Genomic DNA, 25,771 nt, shown 5'->3' on the forward strand with positions numbered 1-25,771 from the left:
AAATACATAGAAATAGTCTATATTCCAAAGAACCTATAATCTAGTTAGAAAAGACTAAACAGGGAAATACGGCAAAACAGGGTTAAGATTTTGTGTCCAGAGTCACATAAACAATTCAGCAAAAAGGCTAGGAACAAGATCAGAGGGTAGTAAGATGCAGGGCAAGCACTTCACATATATGACTGCACCACAATACGTTTAAATGAACATTTAAAACAAGATTCTATGTGCAATGGTGTGAAAAAATTTCCAGCCAGAGAGGTTTATTTGAAGGCGACATATTCCAATTAATTAGATTTTAAAGTACTGAGAGCCTCCTGCAAGTATGCAGAGCATACTCTCGACTTGCCTGCACCCAGCTAACTTTTTATAAACAGTAGACTTCAACTGCGTATGACTGTCTCAGGCTTTAGTCTAAATAGACTTTAATTGTGATTGGGTAAATATTCAGATTTCATTGGGACAGCCTTATGCTGTTGGCTGCTGAGATTTAAGCATTTGGAGCCATGGCAAATGACATGTGTCAATTTAAACAATGCCGACTGCATGCTAACAGACAGTTGGCTAAAGAATGAACCGAGCCTCAACCTGTATTATCTTTTCAAATAAAAAAAAACACATGGAGACTTGTGGGCCATTCCACTGATGAAAGGAATTGAGGAATTTCTGTTCTGAATAAAAATAAACCAATGTTCTTTGCTTATAGCATTAGGCAGGTCTGGTCTATGTAAGTGTAGGGTTGGGCTCTTTTATTTGTGTTTCTTAAGCAAAAACCACAGATATGATTTTGTTACTAGAGTAATTTTTCTACAATAGTGACTTTTATTCCGAAATAGACTGTGCAGATAGGGAGTTATTCTGGAAACATTTATTCTTCAACTTCTATTCTGGTCAGTTTGTCAGTACAGACAAGTTCTTACAGTGCCACCAAGGGAAGCAGACCTAGGCTGACAGGATTCACACTGAAAATTTACTACTGCCTCTGAAAATTATAGTCTGGGAACTGACCTTTATAAAAACTACAGCCAACATTCATGTTTCCATCATGTTAAGGATCATACATTAAACCATATTGCTCAGACTATCCAAAATCCCTGCTGCTCTGACCATAGATCCTATTCTTCACTTCCTCCTCATCAATTGCATAACACTGCTGAGAGCTGTTAAATAGCTGATGTGTGCCACCCCAGCAGCATCTGCATTTTAGCAGTGACCAAAGTGATCACTCTGGTGTATTTTTATATATATACCTATGTAAAATACAACTTTCTTCCTTATCCTTTAAGGATACTGTAGATGCTTAATTAGTTTGCAGCCTTGATTCTCTGCTCCAAAAGCCAAGGGCACAGTTGACAGTGGCTGATCTGGCAGGAGTTTCCTGTCCCTGGGACATGGGCAGCGGCAGCAGCCCCACTCCCGGCGAGGGCCAGCGGCTGTAATGCCCACCAGTGAACTACACAAGAAACTCCAGGTACCTGGCTTGGCTTCACTGCACCTCCTCTTCAGGCCCCTGCTTTGATCTCTCCCCCATGATCTTGACCATGCCTGCCAGATCTGCAAGCAGCTTAAGGTGGTACATATGCCTCTCCCACTACCACGGGACGTGTACCAGTATGGGCTAACAGACTGGGACATACTGCAGCCTAGTCAAGCAAGACTGATGTGAACTGGCAAAGGGGAACTGATTCCATGGGAGTCAGGCAGATTTAAAGCAGCTGAGGTTCTGGTGAGAGATGTTTTTAAGTGACTGTCATTTACAAGTTTTTTAATGGTCTTTTAGGAATCTGCAAACCTCAAATATGTAGCTACACATGTTTTTGTTAAATATTAGGGGCCTTGGCTTAATTAGGTGCAACTCTATTGAGTTTAGTGGAACTACACCCAGTTCACCCATCCCTCAATTTAACTTTTGGAGTCCAAAACATCATCCTGAACACATTACTTATATTACTAACTGCTCCATATTATGCCTCTCTTACAGTGGCATGCAAGTGTCTCAGCTGACCTACACTCTCAAGCCCTGAATAGTTTTGCCTGTTGCAGTATCAGAGTGAGCAGAGAAAAGTGTATTATTAAAATGAAAAAATTTGAAGGCTTAAAAGCAGGGTTTTAGAATAATTAAGCTATTTTTTGAAATTGCAATACTTACTCCTAATTTTCTTTTGCCATTTCATCTCGTTGTACAGATCCTCTGTCTGTTGGAAAAAGTCATTGACTTTGCTCCCTTGTTCATCTCTCTCTGTTGTATTGAATACCCGACTCTTGGATTCCCGAGTGAGGAATTCACAAATATTGGGGACAGGGAAGACGATTTGTTCCATTGTTCTATCGTGGCGAACAATCTATAAATAAAATCCACATTTTTTTCAGGATCAGTGACTTTCCAACCATTTTGTGATATATTTCTTGTTCACAGCTCTCCTTTTATTTATAAATTAATGCATAAATTATTTGAACATTACAATGAAGTTGAATCAATTAATCCTAAAACAAAGTAAAAATGCTTTTCTATCTTCAAAAGCCAGCCTGAAAATAAAGTGGCAAATATATGTCTCAAGCAACACCTAGGTCCAAACTTCCCCCAAATATAAAAAAATGTTCTAATTCAGAATGCTTCAATTTTGCAATAAATTGAAATGAATCTCTCCCAGTAAACAGTGCAGAAGTTCAAGGGCTTTCTGCTCAGATTACAAAATTCTTTTCTTACCTTGAGTCTATTTCTATGATAAGATAAGTTGTGAAGGTGAACATGCAAAAATAGCACCTTTTGTTACTCAGACAGCACCCATATCTTGTCAGTCTTTATCTGCTTACTTGGCAAAAAATAAGGTTTTGCACTGTTTGTATTTCAGGGCCTACCGAGTTACTGTCAAGTGAGCTAGATTTTATTCCATCTCACTACACTGTCATCAAAATTGCTTCCCCATTCTGATTATGGCCTCTGCATTACTAGTAATAAGAGAAATGGGTAGAAAACTCATCCTCACTCTTAGACCCATGTCTCTGTACAGCCACCAGTGAAAAAGAATGCACTATTTGACTTTCAAATCAAACAAATAAGATACCCTGATATAGGGGAGCTATATCTGAAATGCCAAACAGGTCTAGAACTGCATTCAGTGAAATAGCAGCAATGCTGGGTTGACTTTCATTTTTCCCACCACAGTCCTGCATTCAAGAGCCCTCCTTTCTCTGTTAATTCATATTTATTATGTGAACATACTAAAAACCCACCTGTCTTAAGCCATATTTAAGAGTCACGTATTCAAGCACATTTGCGTTAGAGATGAAGGATAATTACGCTCATGTCTGCCCATGGGCATGTGCACTATGTGAAATTCGAACAGGTTATTTTGAAGCGTCCTAAGTAAACAGCTGGGTCTCAGGCCAGCAGTTGTGCAATGGGACTATGTGACCAGCAGCTAACCTGGTGGGGTGAGTGAAGGAAGCTGATGGCACACCTTCAATTCAGTCAGGGACTCAAATGAAGAGGTAGGCTACGTGTGCTGCTCTGCAGAATGACATTTAGAAAGGCTCCCTGAGAACAGAGGCCTCCGTATCTGCTCAAGGAACAGGCTTTGCAGCCACAAGGTTTTAGCAGATTTCAGAAACTACACCAGGAAGAAGCTACTGGCCACCTAAGAACGGACCATAGTGCTTGTTTGCTGCCTAAATTTACAACCTACCCAGATAATTCAGCTGATACTTCCTAAGAGATCCCTCAGGAGCACCCGAAGTATTAAAATATGTTAAGAGGAGCACTAAGCTGCCCTCTGGACAACCACAGCCATGGAGCTTCCATCTCTCCTCTGGTGGGATAACGTGACCAGTATCAGGCAAAAAGGCTGGTGGGAAACAGCCATGGCCTGCCTCGATGGCAGCCAGGACAGTACTGACCTGAGGTGCTTGCTTCAAACTGCTCCCTACACACACGAGCCCAGGTCCAATGCTGATGGAGCCTGGGAGCCCACTGATGGTAAAACTGTTGGCTCAGATTCAGGCTGGGCCTGTGTGCAACCATGCTGCGCAGTTTTCTTACTCGGCCAATATTGGACCTGATACAGCATTTCCAGAAGAGAGCCGGATGCCTCCTCTTCCTGCAGTCTCTCGCAGCAGCTGCCTTTGCACCATAGAAATTCTTCTCCTTACGAAGTCACTAAGTGCCTAACTCCTATCTTGATGGCTATAATCCCATGAAATCTGTAAGAGCACATGATCTGATGTAAGAGTTAAGAACCTAAATACCTCTGTGGATCTTGATCTAAATCCAGTCCATGGCAGGGGTAAAGTTTAAAATAGAGAACAGAACTGATGAACCAGGCCAAGCCTTGGTCTTTCAAACAAAAGCCATACTGAACGTCTACACCACTTCAAAACCTCTTTGTACTCCAGCCAAACTTTTAATTTGATCAGTTAGCATCACTGGCTTTGAAACTCATGATTATTTATTTGAGTGATGTACCATACAAGATTATTTCTGACTTCATGACGCAGCTGCTATCCACAGTCATTATTTCCCTAAGAAAACATGTTTGGTAACACACAGGAAAGCTACTGTAAAATGATTATTTGGAGCCACTTTTAATATAGGTGCATTCCTTTTCCTCCCATAGCCAAAAGCATATTATTCAACCTTCTCGTAAATAATCTACACCATTTGAACAAGCTTTGCTGTTCAGAAGCTTAAAAAAGACGTGATACACCATGCACAAGATGCAAACTTGTCTCATATTCAATCTTCTAGCGAGCAATTCTTTACCTCTATCTGTGCCGTATGATTGGCATAATACCTCAAGGCTTCATCTCCTTCATCGGGATCTGACCCTGGCTTCAGCATCTGTTGCAATGTTTTATTGTGACGAGCCAACTAGAAAAAGAAAAAAAAACAACCTGATTTATGTCCTGCTGCTATGTTTTCAGCTTTATCATCTCCACTTAACTAACACAAATCCTCCTCCCCCCACCCCCATATACTTACATGCTCAACCCAGTGGGGCTCTTTCCACAGATAACAACAAAAATGTAATTACTTGAGAACAATAGAAATAATTTAGTCTTAAAAAGTCAGCAGCAAGTCTTTGGCTTAGATTTATGAAAGGCAGCTTAGCCTGCAGCCTAGATGGTTTTTGGACAGCTTTTGACAAATACCAAAAAATTAGACTGAATGCTTCTTTTTACTTAAGTTTAGCCATAAAATTTGCATACCTCTGACTAGGTAATTACATTTATAATTAAATTTTCTCTGTGATTTCAAATGGCTAAACTGTTCTTCACCATGTTGCAGAATGGTATTTCAGGGCTGCCAAGATAACGTCCGTAACTATTTCAGAAGCAGCTGGACTGCAGTGGCAGTCAAATACATTCTTAACCGTGTAGTTTATATACATAGCACATATGTACACACACAAGAACACACAAATACATAACTCTTCCTGCAAACTTTTACAGATTATATACTTTACATGATTCATATAATACATCTGTTCTTGTTGACTAGAAAATATTTAAATGCTTGATAGCTGCACAAAGTTTAATACTGAGAATGTCAGCAAATGCATTCATGATGTCTTATAGGTCGGTGAGAAACAAAGACTTAATTACAAGGCATAAGGAAACACTACTAAAAATGAAATTTTCCCTGTATCGTAACGAGTAGGTCTTATCCAGAAACTCTGAGGTGTTTCACCCATTTTAGAGTGGGGGAAACTGGGGCAGGAAAGGAAAGGCTATCTTGCAGATGTGATCCAGGTCTTAACCACTACATCAACATTACCACAACAGACTAGACACAGACATTAGAAATGAGGCAGCCACAGCACTAAAAATGACCGCAGGAACTAGGCTTTGAAGTGATGATCACCACAGGTGGGTTAGGATTGTACTACATGAAGTAAGTCAGTATGTTGAGGAATTCTAAAATATTGCAAATCTACAAAAAGAGTGTCAGGGATCAAGTCTAAAAGTAACAATGGATCTAAACAGATATTGTAATAATCTAACCAGAAAGTGATCACGCTCATTTATAAGCCATTTGCATGTCTCACCATCCCCTTTTTATCTAAGAATGGTGGGGAAGAGATACATATACAATTTACTCTATTTATTGACGATCCCTAGAATCTGCTGATCAAAATACATTTTCTTCTGAATCTTGATACAAATTTATTAGTTAAAGATGAATAATAAGTGGAATATCGAAAAGCAGGAGAATACCAGAAAGTGATATTCAGGAAGAATAAATGTATTTCCTTCAACTTCCTTATGGACAGAAGTCTGCTTAGCCCCAACAGTAGAACACTAAGCCAATGTGGCAGAACATCAGCCTTTTATAAAAGGGTCACGAGCACATATTCAGAGAGACATGCAAAGAATCATATGGGGGACAACTGCAGAGCAATATTCTTTCCATCAGTAATTGACTTCTGCCTTGAATAGTTACTTTTTTACTCTACCTAGCAAAAGTATGGATAGTGTCATTACATGTATTAATACCTTATGCGACTTCCACTTATTTCTAAGGCCACAAAGAAGGCCATTGAGACTATCTAACTAGTTCTTCTCCTTCACAGGAGCCATATAACCTGGTCCACTCAGTAGTCTTTGCAGTACGCCCACATCATCATCTTAACAGGACAACCTGAATTAATTTTTAGAAGTCTTTTGCACCCCCTTCAATATATGCTCTAGCATCATGGAGAAAACAAGACGAGCTTATGGAAACAAGGTAGTTACTGTTTAAAAATTCCCTTTAGACAGTGTTATTATTTTTGCCTTTCAGCTTTACTGAATGTCCTTCTGCTTCCCTGCTTACAACAGGGCAAGCAAGAGCACCCAATTCACCTTCTCTGTATCATTCATCATTCTGTACACTACTGTCACGTCCTCTCTTATTTGTCTCTTCTTTAAATTAAAACAATCCTTATCTGTCCCATCCCTCCTCAAACAGAACACTCTCTGTGACTCAGTTATTTTCCTTGTCCATCTCCAAATGCCCTTTACTTTGGCTATATCTCTTCTTTAAGATATGAAGAAAAGAACTGACTAGACAGAATGCAGTCACACCCTGCTTGGAGTGATGAATTAACATAACGAGAAGCAAATATATTCCCCTTTTTTAAATATTCTGTAATACAGAGGAACTTTCCCTGTATCTTGACCCTTTTTCTCCAATGTCAACATTAACGTTTCGAGTTTTCTAATAAACGACAAGTCAAGGATGTATGGATAGTTCTTCTCATATTAAAATTATGCCAGTTCGGAGAAAAAGGCCATGTATAAGTTCAGAAATTTCCATTAGTACCACGAAAAACTTCTTTTATAAACACACTTGAATTTGTATAAAGAATTGGAAATTCCGTATGTAAACCGTATGAAATTGCAAGGTATTGCTTCCTGATATGCTTTTAACTGTCCATAATTTTTATTGTGAAAGTATCTCTCAATAAATAACAGCAACAAAAGTTCCCTTAGCACATGGAAGGGAAAACCCTCTCAGCCCTCTTGTGCTGTAATGGGACTGACTAGCACAGTGTGTTAACAGACAGCTGGTGACTTGAGACAGTACTGAGGTAGTACGTATTTTACTATCACATTTCATGTGAATAGCAACCATGTACTTTAAAACCATGTGCATTTAGTGATCTTCATTATACTTTATTAGACTGTGCTTTCAGGCAGTGACTGCCTTGGGCTGATGTGTGTACAGAGACTAGCAACATATAGCTGGGGCTTCCTGACACCAGCACTACACCAAATGATCTGAAGAAGAGGCCAGGATCTTCTGTGCTAGCGCCTTGGCTGCCAGCAAAGACACATCAGAAACAACCAGGGATTGCTGACCAAGCTGGAGGAACTACAGCAGATCTCAGAAGGGAAGCCTACCTGAAGCTGTCAGCAGTAGAGCTAGGCAATAAGCGCTCATGACTTCATTTCTTTCGGCTTCCCCATCTCTCTGTATCCACTTACCTTCTGTAGTCTAGCCCTTCAGACAGTAACCTCAGGGCAAAGGGTCTATCTATTTTCTCCTTGTATGGTGGTTCCTACGTGGAATGGATTCCTCTATATTGACACAATAATGAGTACTGCTAATATTTCTGTATTGTCACAGCTACATTGATACAAGAATGGTGTGGACAGCAATCTGTGAAAGCTCAGATCTGAAGCAGAGGCCCACAGTAAGACATAGAACAGCTTTAGAAATGCTATGTTATTTGGCAACTACAATGTTTTCTGAAGCTCTGCTTTCATGATCTTTCCTTTGCTCTGTAATGAGCTCAAAGGCCCACATGTGCAAAGGGGACTGTGTCAACAGACTCCTCAATCAGCGCAGAGTTCTTTGTGAGATTAAAGACATAGCAATGAAAATAACAATGTAGTGACAAACTGTGAACCTAAAATATGGAAAGCTTATCCAAGCTGATAATACACCCTAGGTGACAACCTGTGACTGGCATGTAAAGGCCGTGCAAGCTCTGAATGACATTTTTTCGTATTTAACTCCCGTGATGTAGTTAAGTGCCGCACAAATCTTTTGGGGCAGCTGAAGAACGAGACACTGGATGGGCATGGACAATAGCAACTATAATGAAAAGAACAGCCCCATTTATGTTTGCAAAGCAAAGCTCAAAAATGCACGGCAAGCGTAACTGATACAAAAAATAACCAGCACTAGAGCCTGAATTTGCAGAGAGCCCCCAGAAAATCACCTCTGAGGAGAAATCTCTCTCAGTCAGTCATTCACTCACCCATCAACCATGCCAGTGACAGCATTTTAAATGTCAACACTGTATTTTACTACTCATCAAGGCATGCAGGGATGAGGAAGCAATAGCATACAATGGAACAATGATTTCCAAAAAGGGGATGTGTAAGGCAATGGTTATATGAATAAAGATCATTTGGCTTTCAGTCAGTTCCCAAGCAAGGACTGTTGTTTATCTTGAAAGACTTTTACTTCAAAAATTTGGAAAACACTGTAATAAAGCATCAGTACAAAACATGAAAGATTGAGGACAGACCAAGAATGCTGAAGACATTAATAAAGAAACAGTAGAGACAAATGACAGAATTACAAGTAATACTCAGTCTAAAGTCCTCACGCAACGTGATTATAAAATCAGATCTGCTGGTCATCTGGGATTCCATATATGATCAGCAGCATGGAAAACCACAGCAGACCCATCTTTTGCAATTGACAATATATGGATTTCCTTCAGGCTTTCTGTTTTAAAGTCAAGATTTCCTTGAACAAAAATGCAATTATTTAAATGTTCTCAAAGATAAAGTGATTTAAAGCTGTGAACGTTCATGTCATCAATAACTCATTGACTTGGGATACTAGATTGGTTTGCCAAAATACAGTGTGTGTGCACGTAAAAAAATTGCTCAGAAAAGAGAAAGTAATTCTTCACTTTTCACCATTTCTGTAAAACACAGACTCCTTCCAAACTTTTACAAGAACGTGTCAGGCCCTGGTTGTAACTGGTAAACTGCAAGGGTCTCTTCTGTAACCCAGTCCACATCAGAGGCGTGAGGTCTAACCCAGCACGTAGCCAAGATGGTGGTCAAAACTCCTGCCAATTTCACCAGGCTTTGCTTCAGGCCCAAAAAAGGACAGAAGTCTGCAAAATACGAGCTAGAAACAGCAGGCTGAAGACCCCCAAATTTTGTGAGATTTACTTCACTCTCTAGCATTTTGAGACTGTCAAACCTGGGGGGTAAAGGTGACTTTTTGTGACCAAACAGAATAAAGGGATCTACATGGGTGAGGCTTAGTGTCCTGTAAGCAACCAGGGTTTTCACAGAAGAGCTGGTTCACTGGCAAAGTGTCAAACCTATTAAACTGATTTTCTAGAAAAGGCCGATGGAGTATTAGTATGAGCTCTGGATAACTGGCCGAGAAGCACAAATAAAGACACAAATAGTTTCTGTGCCTTGAAACACTTTATATTTACAGTATTACTATTAAGAAGGATTACAAACATCTAAAAAAATAGAAACAAAATTATTTTAAAAATTATCCTCGTCGCCAATCCTCTTGAGTTTCTTCTCACAGCTGTAAGGCCGCAGTAAGGCTGTTATCTGATGGGGGAGACAACTGGCAGACAGGCAGACCTGACAGGGGAAGGGCACCGTGTTAGGCAGCAGTCGGGAGCGTGCTGGGGACCCAGACTCGGTTTGGGGAGGGAACTGGATCTGTGGTGTGGTTGCAAGCTATAGCTCTGCACAGTGCCCTCACCTCATGCCCCGGCTGCGGCTCACTAGCCAACCCTCTGGTGTGCCAGCCAGCCCCGTCCAGCATGTCAGGGCACTACGCAGTCCTGGAAGTTCATGAACTACAGACCTTGGGGAAGGTGAGGCAAGAGCTGTTTGTACAGACCTGATGTCCAGTGTGTGACATCTGATAGATCTGCTGTAAATTATCTTCCTCTCTAGCCTGTCAGTAACCAGACGTCCTGCAGTGTGGGTGGCCAGCCCAAAGGCCAGTGCTCTTTCACCAGGGAGAAATGAGACAAAATGTAACTTGCAGCAACAGCAGAATAATTGCATCTGTTCAGATTAGTTTCACCTTGCTGTGCAAACAGACTCATGCAGCTGGGGCTCATTCACAGCCACAATCTCTTCCTCTTTTCTCCCCTTCAGTCCCTTGGCTCCTGGCGCCAGGCAGTGTGAGATCTGGCACCACCAAACCCCCTCAACAAGGGGAAACCCCAGTCATCTCACCAAACGCTTCATTTTCTGCTTAGAGAGCAAGAAAGGACAAAAAAGCTGCCTGGGGACTGACAAGAAAAACCCCAAGGACTGAGAAACAACAGCAAAGAGAAAGTCAAGGGAGTAGCAAACAGGATGGGTGAGAGACAGAAGAGGACAGGAGACAGAAAGAGAGATCCTCTTCCTCGGTGTGCCAGGACCTTTCCACACACCAGCTCCCGGCCCAGGGCAAACGAGAACACTCCCATTCCGTCAGTAAACACGGAGAGAGAGAAAGCAAGGAAAAAGGAAATCTCTTCTTAACCAAAACTGAGCAGAAATTTTTATTCCAACTGGCTGTACTAACAGTAATAACAACTTCTCAGCTCCCCATGTTCCAATCAAAACTGAATGGTGCTTTCTGCAATACACAGGGCAACTTCCTTTCCAGAAGTCATTACAGTTTTATAGAGCGGCACCTTTGCACTCTACCACAAAGCAATCTGTTAACAAACATTAGGAACAGCAGGGATGGAGCAATGGGAGACTCTCAAATCAAGTATTCATTGATTTCATTCAGATGATTATACTGTACAGAGCAACCAAAAGGGTTTAGAGTTAATCTTCCCCTGATGGCTTGTGGTACATGAGCAGGGCCCTGGGTGGTCCAGACGCTTTGGATTCTGTTGCTGGGTCTTCCATGGCCTTGTATAATCTCTGAGACACCACCTCTCCTCCCCAGCCTCCACATGGTGCGCTACAAATTGGGGATAATAGTGATCTACCTCACAGGGAGGGAGAAATAAAACACCTCGACATTATCACATAAGAGAAACTACCACAGTTAAGTGATCTCTATCACTATTATGTCTGCAACCGCCATAGTAATTTTATTGCTATTTTTGCTGTGGTTTTTGCTCTTCTTTTATCCCTGATGAAAGCCAGCAGAAGACAAAATGACTTGCTAATATTTCAACGAGCTTTACTTCCATTTGTCTTCTTTGTAATTTCTTTCGCAGGCAAAGCTTACTTGCAAAAAAAAAAAGCGTATGTGTGGGGAAAGTTCAGGTCAGATAAAATGTGTTGCAACAAAACAAAATTAATTTGAGGGGGATGAGTGTGAAACATCTCTGCAGGCTACTTATAAACTGTCATGGGCAGCTGTGCCTACATGAGCCAAACCCGCTCAATGCATACATTGGTCACATTTGTTTTTTGGTGTACAATGACTGTACTGAACATAGGATGTGGACAGCAGTACACAATCCAGAGTGTTTCAACAGGATGACACAACTGCACTTGTAGACTGCCTCCTATGATTACTGTAACCAAAATTTTGGAGAGTACAGGATGGAAGGACATAAGGAGAGGATGGAAGTATCAGACGTGATTATGGGAAGATAACAAGAAAGTTCAATGGAAAAGGAAGAAAAACAGAGCACAGTTATTGCAACTAGTCTTCTTCACAGCATAACAAGGAAGAAGATCCCAGCCACATGCAACTTCTATGAAAGGCAGACAAAACATTGCACCCAAAATAAGACCTTACTGGCATGCTCACCAACATTGTACAGACCCCTTCTGAGAAAGACCAAAACCAAAAACAGACCAGCAAGCATATGGATCCAAATCCACACAGCAAGAGAACTGTTCACTTCTAGAAGCCACCAACACTTTATATACATACAAAATATATACATAAACCTGAGATAAGAGAGCTGTGAATTGCACACCCTTTTCAGGAACACTCAAAATCCTTTTGCTATCAAGCACTTTACTTTCCAGGTTTCTCTTCTTACTCAGAACAGTGATTGTCTGCAAAATAGCTATCTACTGCTGTCTAATATGTGGCTTCTAAAGAAAAGGAAGGCTAGCACAAACAAAAGGAGGAACTGCTTATGACTCTTACTTCGGGGCAATGTGGTGATGGGAACCACAGTTTCAAGTCTTTAAGTATGGACATATTTCCTTCTGTAAGCCATAAGACTAGAAGACATTGACTGGCAGTCAACCCCCTTCCTCTGGCACCAAGAGTAGAGCAGAAAGTAACTCACGGGTTGATACTTTCAGAATGGGCTCATCCTCTTCTTCAGGATCTACCCAAACTACACTGAAACCAGTTCAGTCTCTGAGCTGAAGTGTGAGACTTGCATCCCTGGCCCCCTCCTCATGCTTTCCCACCCTTAAGTCTCACCTCATACACTTGCAGTATAGTGCCATGGTGTCTTTTGCACACTGTGACCCTTGAAGCTGGATGCAGTTCACCAACCCAATCTATGATATAAGCACCAGCTCTGCTACATGCAGGTATGGCTTGGAAGACAGCCACTATACATGCACTGCACTTGCAGAGGCTGGGATAAGCCATCTACCAATCTTCAGTGAAGCACATTAAACAAGCTTAAGTCCTCAGCTGCAACTTGGTATCGTGGCTCAGCCTCCACGATTCAAGCACCTGAGTATGTCCATTACGTGGGCCTCTTCGTTGTTACAGCAAGAGCAAAGTAAAAAGTTTATTCGTAGCCAATCCTGTTAGCGTCCCACCTCTTCAACAGGTATTTCCACAACACACACAAAACCGTAACTTGGTCATTCAGGGTCAAAAACATATGAGTCTAAAGTAGCAAGTAAACAGCTGAAGCTGCCATCTGTCAAATTCACAAAAGACATGCATTTCCTAATCTCTGCAGGGGTCATGTGTATTCTTTGTGGAGTACAAAACAGGACAGTTACCAAGTGCGGAGATGGACAGGAACTGAGAGATGTCTCCCTTCAAATAATTACAGTGGTGAGGTTTTCCAACTTTTTCAATCATGCTGTTGAATGTTTGCCTCACCCTCCAATTAGCAGAGCAAAATATCTTTTAAAAAATAATTTACGAGCACAGGAACAGAGAGAAGAGAAAGTAAAATAGTGAGGTGCTCTTTCCAACTCTGTATTACGGCTACTATCCTCAAGAGACCATTTTCACCTGGCACCTATGAAGTAACAGTTCACGGTGGGAGAGCAAACGGGTAAAAATTTCATCTCTCTCCTCATCAGACGTTCACAAATAATGCTGCTTTACCCAACCACCTAGCAGCTAAATGGTGCTCTGCAGACAGGCTCATAAAAAGAGAAGGCTGGAAAGACCAAGTTCATTTAAGGCTACCACAAATCATCATTCATAAAACAAATACTGAAAATCCTTGCCCATACATAACAACAGAGAAACCATTTCTTTAACCCCAGGTTGATTAGATGCTTATCCGTGTGCAGGTCTGGAAGTGTTTTAATCCTGTAAAACTACTGGTGATCGTAAGTAACTGATCACGCCATTTTCGGTGTCGAAAAGCATAATCAGCTGTTAAAACTAAATTTCACAGCTGGACACTTCTAATCAGTAACTCTTAAAGCTGCCTCAGAATAAGTGCAAGGTGAACCTCATTTTCAGTTTTCTGCACTGTGTTAAATAAGTGAAATAAAGAAGGTGGCAACTGAGGTAGCTCTGCCTATTTGTAGATTACAAATTCAGATCTTGTCTATTCTGGAAAACTCTATGATGGCTGAGATACCTAATTAAATTATGACATCAGAGGAGATGAGACATAAAACTGAGCAACTGTGAGGAACAGACATATTTTGACATTCTGTTTAATGCTCTTTATTTTTGTTAACCTGTAATTACTTCAATGACTACTGAACAATTGAGAGGGATAAAAAAATATGTCTTTGTTAGAGAAGATGTCCCCCCTGTTTTTAATTAAGGTGTAGGATTTCACAATGCCGATATCTGAGGCCTATTAGAACTGTTCTGATAATATTAAGTAAGACCAGACTTCACTTTCATATTTCCAAGGTTACCCTCACTTCCCCTCAAAACAAACAAACAAAGCAAGTTCCTCCTAGCTTAAAATGTTTTAGTTGTGCTTTAGATATAAGAAAAAGAGCACTTTGGTTCATTTGAAGGTCACCTCTAATGGAAAAGCTCCAGCTCTGCCTCTAGAGAAAGCCTTCACCTACAGTACACTATTACACACTACAGGACACTATTACAATTCAACACTTCGTGTAATTCAGCTTTCTTAGTAAGAGGAGTTTGCTCTGGCTTCTGGACTGAGTTTACTCGGTTTACAGATAAAATTAGTTTTAATTCTACTTAACTCTTCTCTGTGCAATTTCAATCGAAAAGCTTTAAGTCAAGCCGTCCTCTTTTTCACCCATGTATCACCACTCTTAATGAAGACTGTACATGCCAAATGCAAGCGGGGAGCTCTAGGGTAAGAGTACGGATTGAGGGCAACAGGTTAAGTTCTCTACTAGTATAAATCAGTATTGCTTGCCTACTTTCAGTGCAGGCATTCCCATGTAAACCAGCTGAGGATATGGCTAAATGAAGACCCATTTTTAAAGTGGGAAGCTAAGCAACTGTCCTGCTGGTGATACAGAACCAAAGGAGAACTAAAGTCATTCTCCCCAGCCTGTGCTGCTTCAGCTAGCAATAAAAAGGTTGTATTTTTATTAGTAATACAGGACTGCAAATAGAGCCTGAGAGCAGAGAATGTCTTAAACAGTATGTCATTGTCCCACAGCCAATTTTCAGAGTAAAACCACAGACTAATGTGAAGATTTCACAATGCAGACATTTGACAAAGAAAGGATACTTCTTCTGGTGTAACGTTTGGGCCCCGACACCAATACAACATTATTTCCCAATGACAAAAAAATCTTGTAAACCACAGAACACACGGGCACAGGATTACAGAAGTTAAAGATAGAAGAAGAAACCCACAAAGCAGAAATATTAAGGCCACCTGTGCACTAGTGAAATGCACAGTCGCCACAGCCAAACAGGATATAACCCTCATTAATATTACATATAATAAAACACACATATATGTATAATAGACACTTGATCTTACTCTAGAGAAGTAGAACCAGAAAAATGAAAATAAGCTAAAAGCTTTGTGGCCAGCCTACAGTAAAAAGCTCTAGCTTGAATCCTAGCAGCTCTTAGCAGTATAAGTCAACAGGTCACCAGAGGGAAAACAGAGGTCACCATGTAGATCCCTATCAAAGTCACAACAGGATTCTGAGGTGAATGCTTCCAAGGAGAAGGGGAGAAAAAGAAGACATCGAAGGACAAGCTGCCAAGGTTTTAACCTGAGACCTAACAACGAAGCACAAGTTGCCGAGGTTTTAACCTGAGACCTAACAGCAGCCACAGACATTTGTTTAATCTTTCAGGTGCTCATTAGTGTCAAGCCCCTGTGGCAGTCTCCATACTGCCTCTCTATACTGTAGCTGGCTGAAGGTACAGTTATATACCATCCTAATGAGCCGCAAGGAGGGTGATGTGCGTCATTGGCTTCTGTTTCAATCTTGGCAATCTAAGTGTAAAAGCCTTGCAACAGCTTCTGATTCTGCTGACATTTAATTAGCCAGTGTCATTTTGATGCCATGGCCTGTCTCATCAGGATGATAACTACAAAACAACATGTGGAGCATAAAAGTTCTATGAGAAATTTCAGGTCTGGCAGCCAAGGATACGAGTCCCCGACAGTCACGGTTCCTGGGACCGGTCCCCATTAGCCCTTTGTTTTGGCACTGCTATCAGCAAGAGCTTCTCTGTTAAGGAGAGAGAAACAAACAAAAAAAAAACCAAAATTGCAAACCTCAGCAAAGCCTTGCAAAAAACAACATCCTTTAGCTCGAAAAATTCTACTTGTCCTGCAGAAAGGGAGCATCCTTGTTGCACAAACTCATAGCTATTCATCCTGAAAGACAAGTTTATCCTAAAGGATAGATTTGATCATCTTCTGGCCTCAAAAGGCAGTCCTGTTTATTTAAGTATGTATAGTATTTTTGTCCATTTGGCATCAGGTGCTTGGGAAGACAATCTCAAACACCACCTGCCAACTGCTGCTTGCTCACATCAGCTGCAAAATTTGAAAATGGTCATTGCTACACAAAATGTGACTGATCTATATTTTCACTCAATATAACCAGTGATTCTGGTACAGTACGTCCATTTATACCAGAGCAGCTCAGACCTTTTTGTATTTGGGTCTTTTTTCCAAAATCCTATTCTCATACACTAAAGACACCACTTTTTTAGAGCGTACCAGTCAGACATGTATAAAAATTCAAATGAACCAAGCCATTCTGTTCGTGGAACAGAATCAACTCAAAATCTTTGTCAGTAGAACCTAGGCACAACCTAATGTTTTTGACAGACACTTATGGGACTAATGGGCCACAGTTCCGTCTTCAGGCAAAGCATCTACCTTAGGCAGAGGATGGGCACAAAGAGGTCAGCAAGCTTAAAAATTCACGGAACCAGTGTGGTCCTCAGATCTCAGCTCTTCTGGAGGATCCTTGCTGGAGCTGAAAGCTGCTTCCCAACTGGATGAGGATAAGCCTATCTTTTAGAGCAAAATGCTCTGGGAACTCACAGCTCCCACAAAGACAGAGAGGTCTCTTTTAGGCAAATGTTACAGGACAGTAACAGTTAACACCACCATCAAGGGTGAAGGTGTTCTTGGCAAGACTTTTCCACTTGGCTTCTGCTCATCTCTTTTCCATGGTATAACCATGATGTTATCGTTTCAGCCAGCTCATGCCCACTGCAGACTACTGGGGGTTGTAACTGGTTCCGCCCGTTCCCTATCCTAAATAGCCTTCCAGGTGTTTCTTTGCTGTGTCTTATAGAAGGTGCTTGTCAATGCACAGTATTAAGTAATTAATTTCTGCCTTCTTCATCAACATTTCTTTTTAAACAGTCAAATTTCACCTCAGATTTACCCCTGACCACAGTCACACTTACTTTACGCAGTGTCTGCCTGGGACAACCCAGCCAGTTCAGAAAGCTTTGGATTCTTATACTAAAGGAAAAGTTACATGCAGTGATCCTATCTCACGTTTGGAGGCACACATTCACAGTGTTACTTCTTGTGCTCCCCATACATTAAACAACAGAAAATCTGCTTAAGCAAGGTCTTGCCACAGAATCCTTTGTCCTAACTTGAATTATATGCGGGTCAAGATAAATGGATGGGTACAAGAATTGACATTTATTTTACAGCACATGTTTTAATAAATGTATTTTATTTTATGCACGCGCACACAAACGCAAGGGAGAAGGAGGACCAAGGTCTAAGTTTATCTGTCTAAACGGTAAAATACAGTTAAGTGAAGGAAAGCCAGCAGCTGCTCCAAGCTACAACACCAAAAATAACTACCCACAAAAAAACCTAAGCCTCACAATACCTCCCTCACACACATGCACACACTTGTATACATTATCTTATGAAAGCTCTTCTTGCCTTAACAATCCATAATATTAGCAGCACAGGAAAGTTCATTTGAAAAATATACGTTAGCATGATCTCTTTAAAAGACTCTTGGAGTACTGATGTGCTCAGTGATTATGCACTTCTCAACTGTACTACCCAATAAACGCCAATTTTCCTCATTAGTAAAATAGCTGGGATCGAGTGAGCATAGGAGGAAACCCAATGTAGCAGTTAAAGCAAAGCACTGGGGATCAAGCAAGCTGTATTTTCTTCCCATGACAGCTAATGATGTGCTGTCTACATCTGCTTCTGGCTTGGTGTCTTTACCTGTAACATCAGGTAATATCACCGACTTTAAGTGTGGGGGAAACAAAATTAAGGAAAGCTTTAAACTGTTCCAAAATCCTATAAAAAGGAACATTAATTTTTTAAATATTTCTGAAAGAACTATTATTATTGTCATTTATTTGTTCTGCTGTAGTATATAAGAGTCCCAGAACCAAATGGTTCTAGGCACAGCATTGGTGGGGAAAATAAAGCTGGTCCCAGCCCTTGCTGTACTCAAACCTGATGAAAGATATAGAATGACATGCTAAACAGAAACCCACAGAAACAAAAGGCTTTGTGCTTCTCAGAATTTTACATATTTGGACAGCTAAATTTCTTAAAACTGACTTTAGTTTCTCCTTAATGAATGTATCATATTCAAGCCTCATTGTCAAAGCAGTCCTATTTCAAATGTCAAATATAGTAACTGTTAAAAAATAACCTGTAGTGCACCACTACTCCCAAACTATGAATCCATGCCATCAATTATTACCATTTTAGTTGCCTAGTTAGCAAATATTCATGTGTATACACTAATACGCAATATACTGCATGAAGTAAACATGGCAATAAGACACTAGTTTGATAAAGCTTGCCAAGTTTGATAAATAAATCTTGATTCTGCTGTTAATATATTTAATATATTAAAAATATGTAAGGCTGAATGATTTATTTTGCTCAGTCCATATAAAATTAGCACCAGAGAGGAAGGAGTATGACTTACTCATGATGTCCAATTGCTACAGTATGCTTAGTAGTACCTGCAGCAAGAACGTTACAATTCACAGCAAATCCAGCCTCTCTTCCCTCAGTTTATTTTAAGAACTTACCAATGGAAGAACACTTCCAACTGTGTCAGTCTATCAGAAGATAGCCTGGTTCAAGCTCGTGTTCATTTATGCTGTATACCTCATTGATATCAGGCAGTGTTAATTTCTTCTAACCTTATGGGGTGGAGGAAATGACTTCATTAAGCCTTGGTGCCACCGGGAAATTATATAAATGTAAGTAGTTTTGGTATTCCATTGGGATTTAAATAAATTTTTAGCTTAACCTCATAAAACCCTCTTTTATTTACTTGGAGGTTACGAAGATATTGTGGAATTCCAAGACCTATGCTCCCTCTCCAGCAAGGCATTTAAGCATATGCTTAAAATTGAGCATTTCAGTAAACATTTTATTATCTGAAAGCCTCAGAACATGCATGATGAAAGGGGTGACACGCTAGGTCAGTACCTCTATACTACTGCAACAGCTTTGGGAACCAGATGGAGGAAGTCACAAGGCACTGAAAATTTGAAAATGCTGTAATAGTATTACGATTCGCTTCCCTACTCCCTACCTACTCACATCCTTCTAGATCAAGGACATGTCTACACACTCTACAGGCAGATGCAAGTGCATTCTTCCCCTGCTGCAAGCTGACTAGAAGCTATGTAGTTATTTCACGTTGTTCTGAGTCTCACGAATAAAGCCCCTGCTGAAAGGTACAGTGTATTAGCTTGGGCTTCATGCCTGATTTAGACAGTTTGCATCTAGCTGAAAAACACAGAGAAACACTCCAAAGTATTTTCTGTTAACAGAAGTACATATATATATACATGTATGCAAGCTTTAGGAGCCTGTGGTTATAACCAGTGCCTTATCCTACTTCTTAGTAAATGTAAAGGGGTCATGAGCCTCACAGAAATACTACTAACTGCAAGAAAGCCTTTTTCAGTTTACAGACTACTGAAATACTTTGTTGTAACTAACAGGTAGCAAGGTCAAGCAGTCACCTGAAAAGCCAGAGCATTTTTTTAGCCTTTTATATTCCTTTTCTTTGGGTAGCTATTTAAAAACTTGATTCTCCTAAACGAATGCTTCCGCACATAAGAGGTGAGTAAGTATTAAACTTTTTTGTGCTATGTCAAAAGCTTTTGTAATCTCTACAGAGACATCACATCAAGATGAAGTCTCTTCATGGACAGCCTTACTAACTCTGCAAAACAAAGCGTAGCCTGCTTTAACAGGATCTTTTAAAAGGACAGCAATAAAAATACCACACCAATTTCTTTTGACTGAGGTTGGAAAAGAAGAGGTGTAAAAGCTGATGGAACTATCCATAACACACCACTGGCATTCACCCGAGACTACAGTAAGAAACTAGCACAAGTTCAAGGCTTGGCTCTGAGCATGACATTTGAACAAGACAAAGAAAACAGAATCTTCTCCATGGATTTTCAAGAGAATTGTGAATGCTCTCTATCTAGCAATAATAGGCTTATTTTTCCAGGATGTGACCTCAAGCACCAGTTTGTGTCACTCCTCCATAAGCAGCTGTGGAAGAGCTACGTCTGGAAGGAGCCCCTACCCCAAAGCCAGGCTGCAGAGTGGGGGTGCAGCTCAGGGTAGTTCCTCACGGATAAGTCAGTTCTGCTTTCTCTCAGTGGCACTCCCTTCTCCTCTCTGCTTACAATACGTCAAACGGGAAAAGTGAGGAGCAGCAGTGTCCAGACAGCCTGAAGTCAGTGCAGGGGAAGCAGCACAGCTAGGGCACACGGCAGGCTGGCGGAGGATGAAGAAATAAAGGAAAAAAAAGAGGGGACAGAGAAACATGTGAAAGAGATGTGGTAACTGTCATGACATGGCATGTTTAGCAGTCAGCCTCTTACCGTCATGTCCCAGGCTGCTATGCCCACGCACCTCTGTGTGTGTGTGTGTGTGTGAGATGTACATGTGTATGTGTGTGTGAGATGTACGTGTGTGCACACGTACTTGCATACGTGTGCCTGCATATGCATTTGGGGTAGGGGTTGGGAGGCTGTAAAGGAGATTTAGTAACAGAAATCTCAGCCTTGCTTGTGACATATTTATAACTTTCTATGCACTGTGGGTCGAACATTTACAAGAATGCCTTTTGCTTCTGGTAAAATCAACCACAGGAAGGGCAAGGAAGGATGTAGTGGTGGCAAAATGCAGAACCCACCATCGCCCTGAAGAGTGCAACGACAAAAACTGAAAGTCTGAGCTCCCCAAAATAAACTGTCTGTGTTTGAGGGCTGTAACAGCAAAAAGAGGAACTCTTGGTCTTTATTCTGCTATTACAGAGGGAGCAAAAAGCTGTAACTAGAGCAAGTGGTCACAAGCAAGTGTCAGGAAAGTGACTGAAAAGCCACACTGGCTGTAGAAAAAAAAAAAAGTCAGATGAACTGTGAAACTGTAAGGAGCACGGCAAAGAAATGCAAATCAGGTCAGCTAAGCTGAGTGAAGGCCCAGCCACCAAAAAGCCACTTCAACATAGCAAAGCATAAGAGGGTGTTTGGAGAGCAGAGCCAGCAAAGGAACCCAGCAACAGTGGCCTTACTGAGGAGGGACCATGCTCCTATCCTGCCCGTCCCAGGGTGAGCGAAAGGGCACACGTGGAAAGAGTTTGGGGTCAAAGATCAGTAGTCCTGTGCCAAGAATCGTAGTTTTTCATTAGTGGAGGAGAGAGAAAGGCCCCAGATTGCCTGCCCTTCCATTGCTTTGTTTTGATATGGGGCTTGACATGGGTGCAAAGCTATTGTAAGGAGACGCATGTACTGTGTCACAAAAGTGCAAGAAGAGGAAAATGTCTTTTTTTTTGGTAAAAAGATGGATATTTTTAGAGCATACAGAGCCACATCATGCCATTTAATTCTACAGAACAGGAAGGAGCTCAGTAAATTGCTGTAAAAATATCCAGCCTTATGCAACCATAATGCCAACTACGGATCAGGCATTCGGAATAGCTGTGGAGTGGCACCATGCGGTTCCCCAGCACCCTGAATATGTATCTAGGGACAGAGCTTAATCTATACCTCAGCTAGCTAGTGTACCCTTGGTAGTGACCTCTTTTGCAAAATGACCCCAGCAGTCACTTCATATATGGTTTTAGGCCTATATTCTACTCCCCAAAAGTTATTTTCCATTGTCACAAACCCTGTTAAGTTACTTAACACAAACTGTAGGGAGAAGACATAAAATACCAACATTTTGATTTGTCAGGCATTTAAATTTTCATTATAAGCATTCATACAAGGAGTAAATAGTCATACAAGGTAAGGAGCTACAGACGTTTTCTAAAATTCTATCATCTTCGATGGGTATCTTATGTGCAGCCCTACATACAGCACAAGAGTAGAACACATCACTACAACAACAACATAATAACAAGACTTACTTATTTAAATGTGCTGCAAGCGCACGAGCATAACTCAGTAACTGTTTTTGCATTCCTTCCTTGAAAGAAACATTGCATAATACTAGTGTAACTATAGATTGTTTTCTTTTCTTTTTCCATTGAGTATTTAATTCCTAACAACACTTAATAAGCATAATGAATGTAGAACACTCCCTATCCCCATCTGTTTATTTGTTCTTACTCAGAAAAAACATTTTTTAAAAATTTGGCCCTTATATGAAATACCACATGCTATCACTTATGATATAATCAAGAAATATGTGGTCTTTACTTATTTAATTTAAAAAAAATCTTTTCAATACTCTTAACATAATTGAAAGATAAACTATTTTTGATACCAACTGCTCTGAAGAATTAATATCCCATTAAATAAAAACCTTCAGTGTACATGCTACCTTTATCAGTAGAGAAGCAAAAATGATCAGAAAAAGGTTGAGGGCACTGCAACGTAATTTGAAAGGAGAAAACAGTAAAAAGGCCCAATTATTCTTATTGGCTAACTAATATATCTAAAATAATAGGAATCTTCTCAATTCAAGTTCATTTGGTATCACAACTGAAGCTACTACTTAAAATACACCAATAATGATAGCGTGATTTATGACTTGATTGATATAAATGAGCTGTTAATATCAAAAGACAACAAAGCTAAGTGGACATTAACTGCTTTGTTCTACATTGTTATTTCACACAAATGGAGCCTACCAAATCCCGTAGAGTGCCTACTCATACAGTGAGACTGCTTACTTGTTCTGCTCTCAGCAACTTTCCCGATAAAGTCATGTTGTACACAAACATGAGCCAGAAATCACAAGAAGGGAAAACTCCCCTTTTTGATCAGAGAGGTTTTGTGTGGAGTTTAACCACGTAATACTTTTCTGGAAGCCATCACACAACAAAGATGACCTACCTGATGTGCCAAAATATAGATATTATGGCCAACATCTTTTGGGGAGATGCCATCATCTCCATTCTCCTCCTCATGGTCACATTCCAGGCCTTGGTTATATGCATTCTTCATCACATCCACCTGTAACACAAACCCAACCAAAGAGAGATGAAATAACTGTCATTCTTGGGGAAAAAGCACTGACCACTGTGTTCGAACATGCTCACTTTGTTCAGCTCAAGCCTGGATGGGTGCCCTGCAGTCCTGCAAGAAGAACGAGCAGTCTGAGAAACACTTTCTGAATAGGCTTGAAGTTTTTATGAAGCTCCAAACTACTACGTTTCTCATCAGCAAAACTTCTGCAACCACGAGAAAGGAAGAGGGACGCCGAGCCTTTCTGAACAGGTATTTTCGCAAATGCTTTTAAAGACAGATCTACAGATGCCAGGGTAGACTCTTGCAGCACTCAGACCGCAGCCGTGACCTCTCTCTGGCCAGAGCTGGCTGCAACGTCACTCCGCGTTCTCCACGCAGTTTAACAGAAAAAACCCACCAAACCAAAAAGAAAAGGAAGACACAGATCTGGGCAGGGTGCTGGCGTAATTCCAAAATATTCAAAAGCCTCTTACAGGACCAAGGCGGGGGGGAAATCCTACATTCCCCACGCACGGCCTGATCCTGCGGTTGTAGCCTAGGGCTGGCCTCATCACCCCGACACGCCAGCACGGCGATGACTCCCCGAAATCAGCAGGCCACTGGGCCCTGCCCAAGGGCAGGGGCTGATGCCCACAGATCTCCCCGCAAAGCAGGTCTTTCAGTCACTGCTGCTACACGGCCGATCGGATGGGAAACAATTTCTCCAGACTTACAATCTCTCTAAAACTCCTGGAGACTTACACAAGCATCACGGTTGCTCCAAAATACAGCAACAACTGCTTGTAACTGGCTGCTCATGAGACATATACATATAACATACAACATACATACATATAACATACGTATTACATGTCTACTCACACACTTCTGTTAGCACTGCTTCACAAACTGTACAAGCTTAATTTCCCAGCCCCTGACAAAGTGTATTTGAAGACCGTCTACCAGAGTATGATAATTTAGTTAGGAAACAATTACAGAAAAGTGCTTGGAACGGATAAAAATAATGAAGTCGTAAAGGCTGAAATCATGCATGCTTGATCCTTTTAAAGTACTTTTTGTGAATTAGTACTATCCTGATACATTGTGTCACTATATGCTGCCAAAGCTTTTCAGCTTAGATGCAGATCATTTTAAAAATGTTTTAATGACAGATTTTTTTTTCAGCCAAAAGATTTATGAATATTCAGAAGTTTTCTCACCAGTTCCCTTGGTCTCATGTTGAAAAGGATTCTTTCCGCATTCTCACTGTCGTGCCTGCTTTCCATAATAGCCAGCAAAAGCTTGGAGGCATTGTTCTAGAGATACAAAACCAAGTTAATGCAAATTTAAAAATCTATTTCATGGATTAACGACCCTTGCATTTGTTTTAATTGAGATTACGACGACCACTTTTTTAGCAGATAAGGTTTTAAACTACTCGCATCTTTTATTTTACTGACATATTTAATAAGGCTTTTCTCCCATTTTCTTGTCAGCGTACTGCAAGGCTAACTAACCCTGCACGCTGTATCGGAAGAAGTATTTTAAATATTGAAAAATATTCACCTGAAATACAGAGCCTTGTTCTATACTGTGCACAAGAAACAAAATCCCATTTCCTTTTCTTATTGCCCACCTAGCAATTTTTGCCATGGCTTTCTGTTAAAACAATACTCAACAGAGGTAATTACAAAATGTATTACATGAAAGGTTTCATCATTCAGGCAGGTTTCCTTCCCCTTTGGTTTTTACAATGTCCGACTGGTTATTATTTGAAAGGCTATAAAATAAACTGTTTTCATACATTCCTGGAAATTCGTTTCACTACCAAATATTCCTGGGGGAACATATAAAGATAGTCTTTACTTTGTCAACTGGATGCTTTTCACCGAGACCTCTCCCAAGGATTAAATAGCATGAGCTTTAGCAGCAGTAACCCCGTAGTGCCTTAAACCTTGGAGATCTGTCTTACTTCCCCTTAAATCAGTTGTTGTGAACAGGAGAGGAAGAACGGTTTCGGGGGTTTGACTGCTTTCTGGCAGAGCATGGTTGCCTTGGTTGACCTGCCACAGCATCCCCTCATCATCCCCCATTACAGACCAAGCCGTGTGAGTACTTGGAAGTAGACAGCAGTCCCATGACACAGGTAGGGGCCAGTAAAACTCTGAGCCATCACGGGGCCTCGCTCTCAGCTGCTTGTTGCCAGGCATCAGCAATTCAAACTGAAATTTCTCACAGTGAGGGTGTGCCTCA

General features: G+C 40.8%; 1 protein-coding gene across 3 annotated transcripts in view; it reads right to left on the minus strand.

Moving 5' to 3' along the window:
* ITPR2 (inositol 1,4,5-trisphosphate receptor type 2) overlaps nucleotides 1–25,771 on the minus strand; it is a 262,612-nt gene that overhangs the window by 41,285 nt on the left and 195,556 nt on the right. For 2 of the 3 annotated variants that reach the window (XM_059816601.1, XM_059816600.1), the window contains exons 44-47: nucleotides 24,739–24,834; nucleotides 23,405–23,524; nucleotides 4,760–4,867; nucleotides 2,150–2,342 (exon numbers count right to left, since the gene is read on the minus strand). In XM_059816601.1, coding sequence (XP_059672584.1) covers nucleotides 2,150–2,342; nucleotides 4,760–4,867; nucleotides 23,405–23,524; nucleotides 24,739–24,834 — 517 coding nt within the window. The remainder of the gene's footprint in view (nucleotides 1–2,149; nucleotides 2,343–4,759; nucleotides 4,868–23,404; nucleotides 23,525–24,738; nucleotides 24,835–25,771) is intronic. The other variant, XM_059816602.1, reaches the window with a different exon arrangement.

The sequence above is a fragment of the Gavia stellata genome, chromosome 4, assembly GCF_030936135.1.
Source record: "Gavia stellata isolate bGavSte3 chromosome 4, bGavSte3.hap2, whole genome shotgun sequence".
NCBI lineage: Eukaryota > Metazoa > Chordata > Aves > Gaviiformes > Gaviidae > Gavia > Gavia stellata.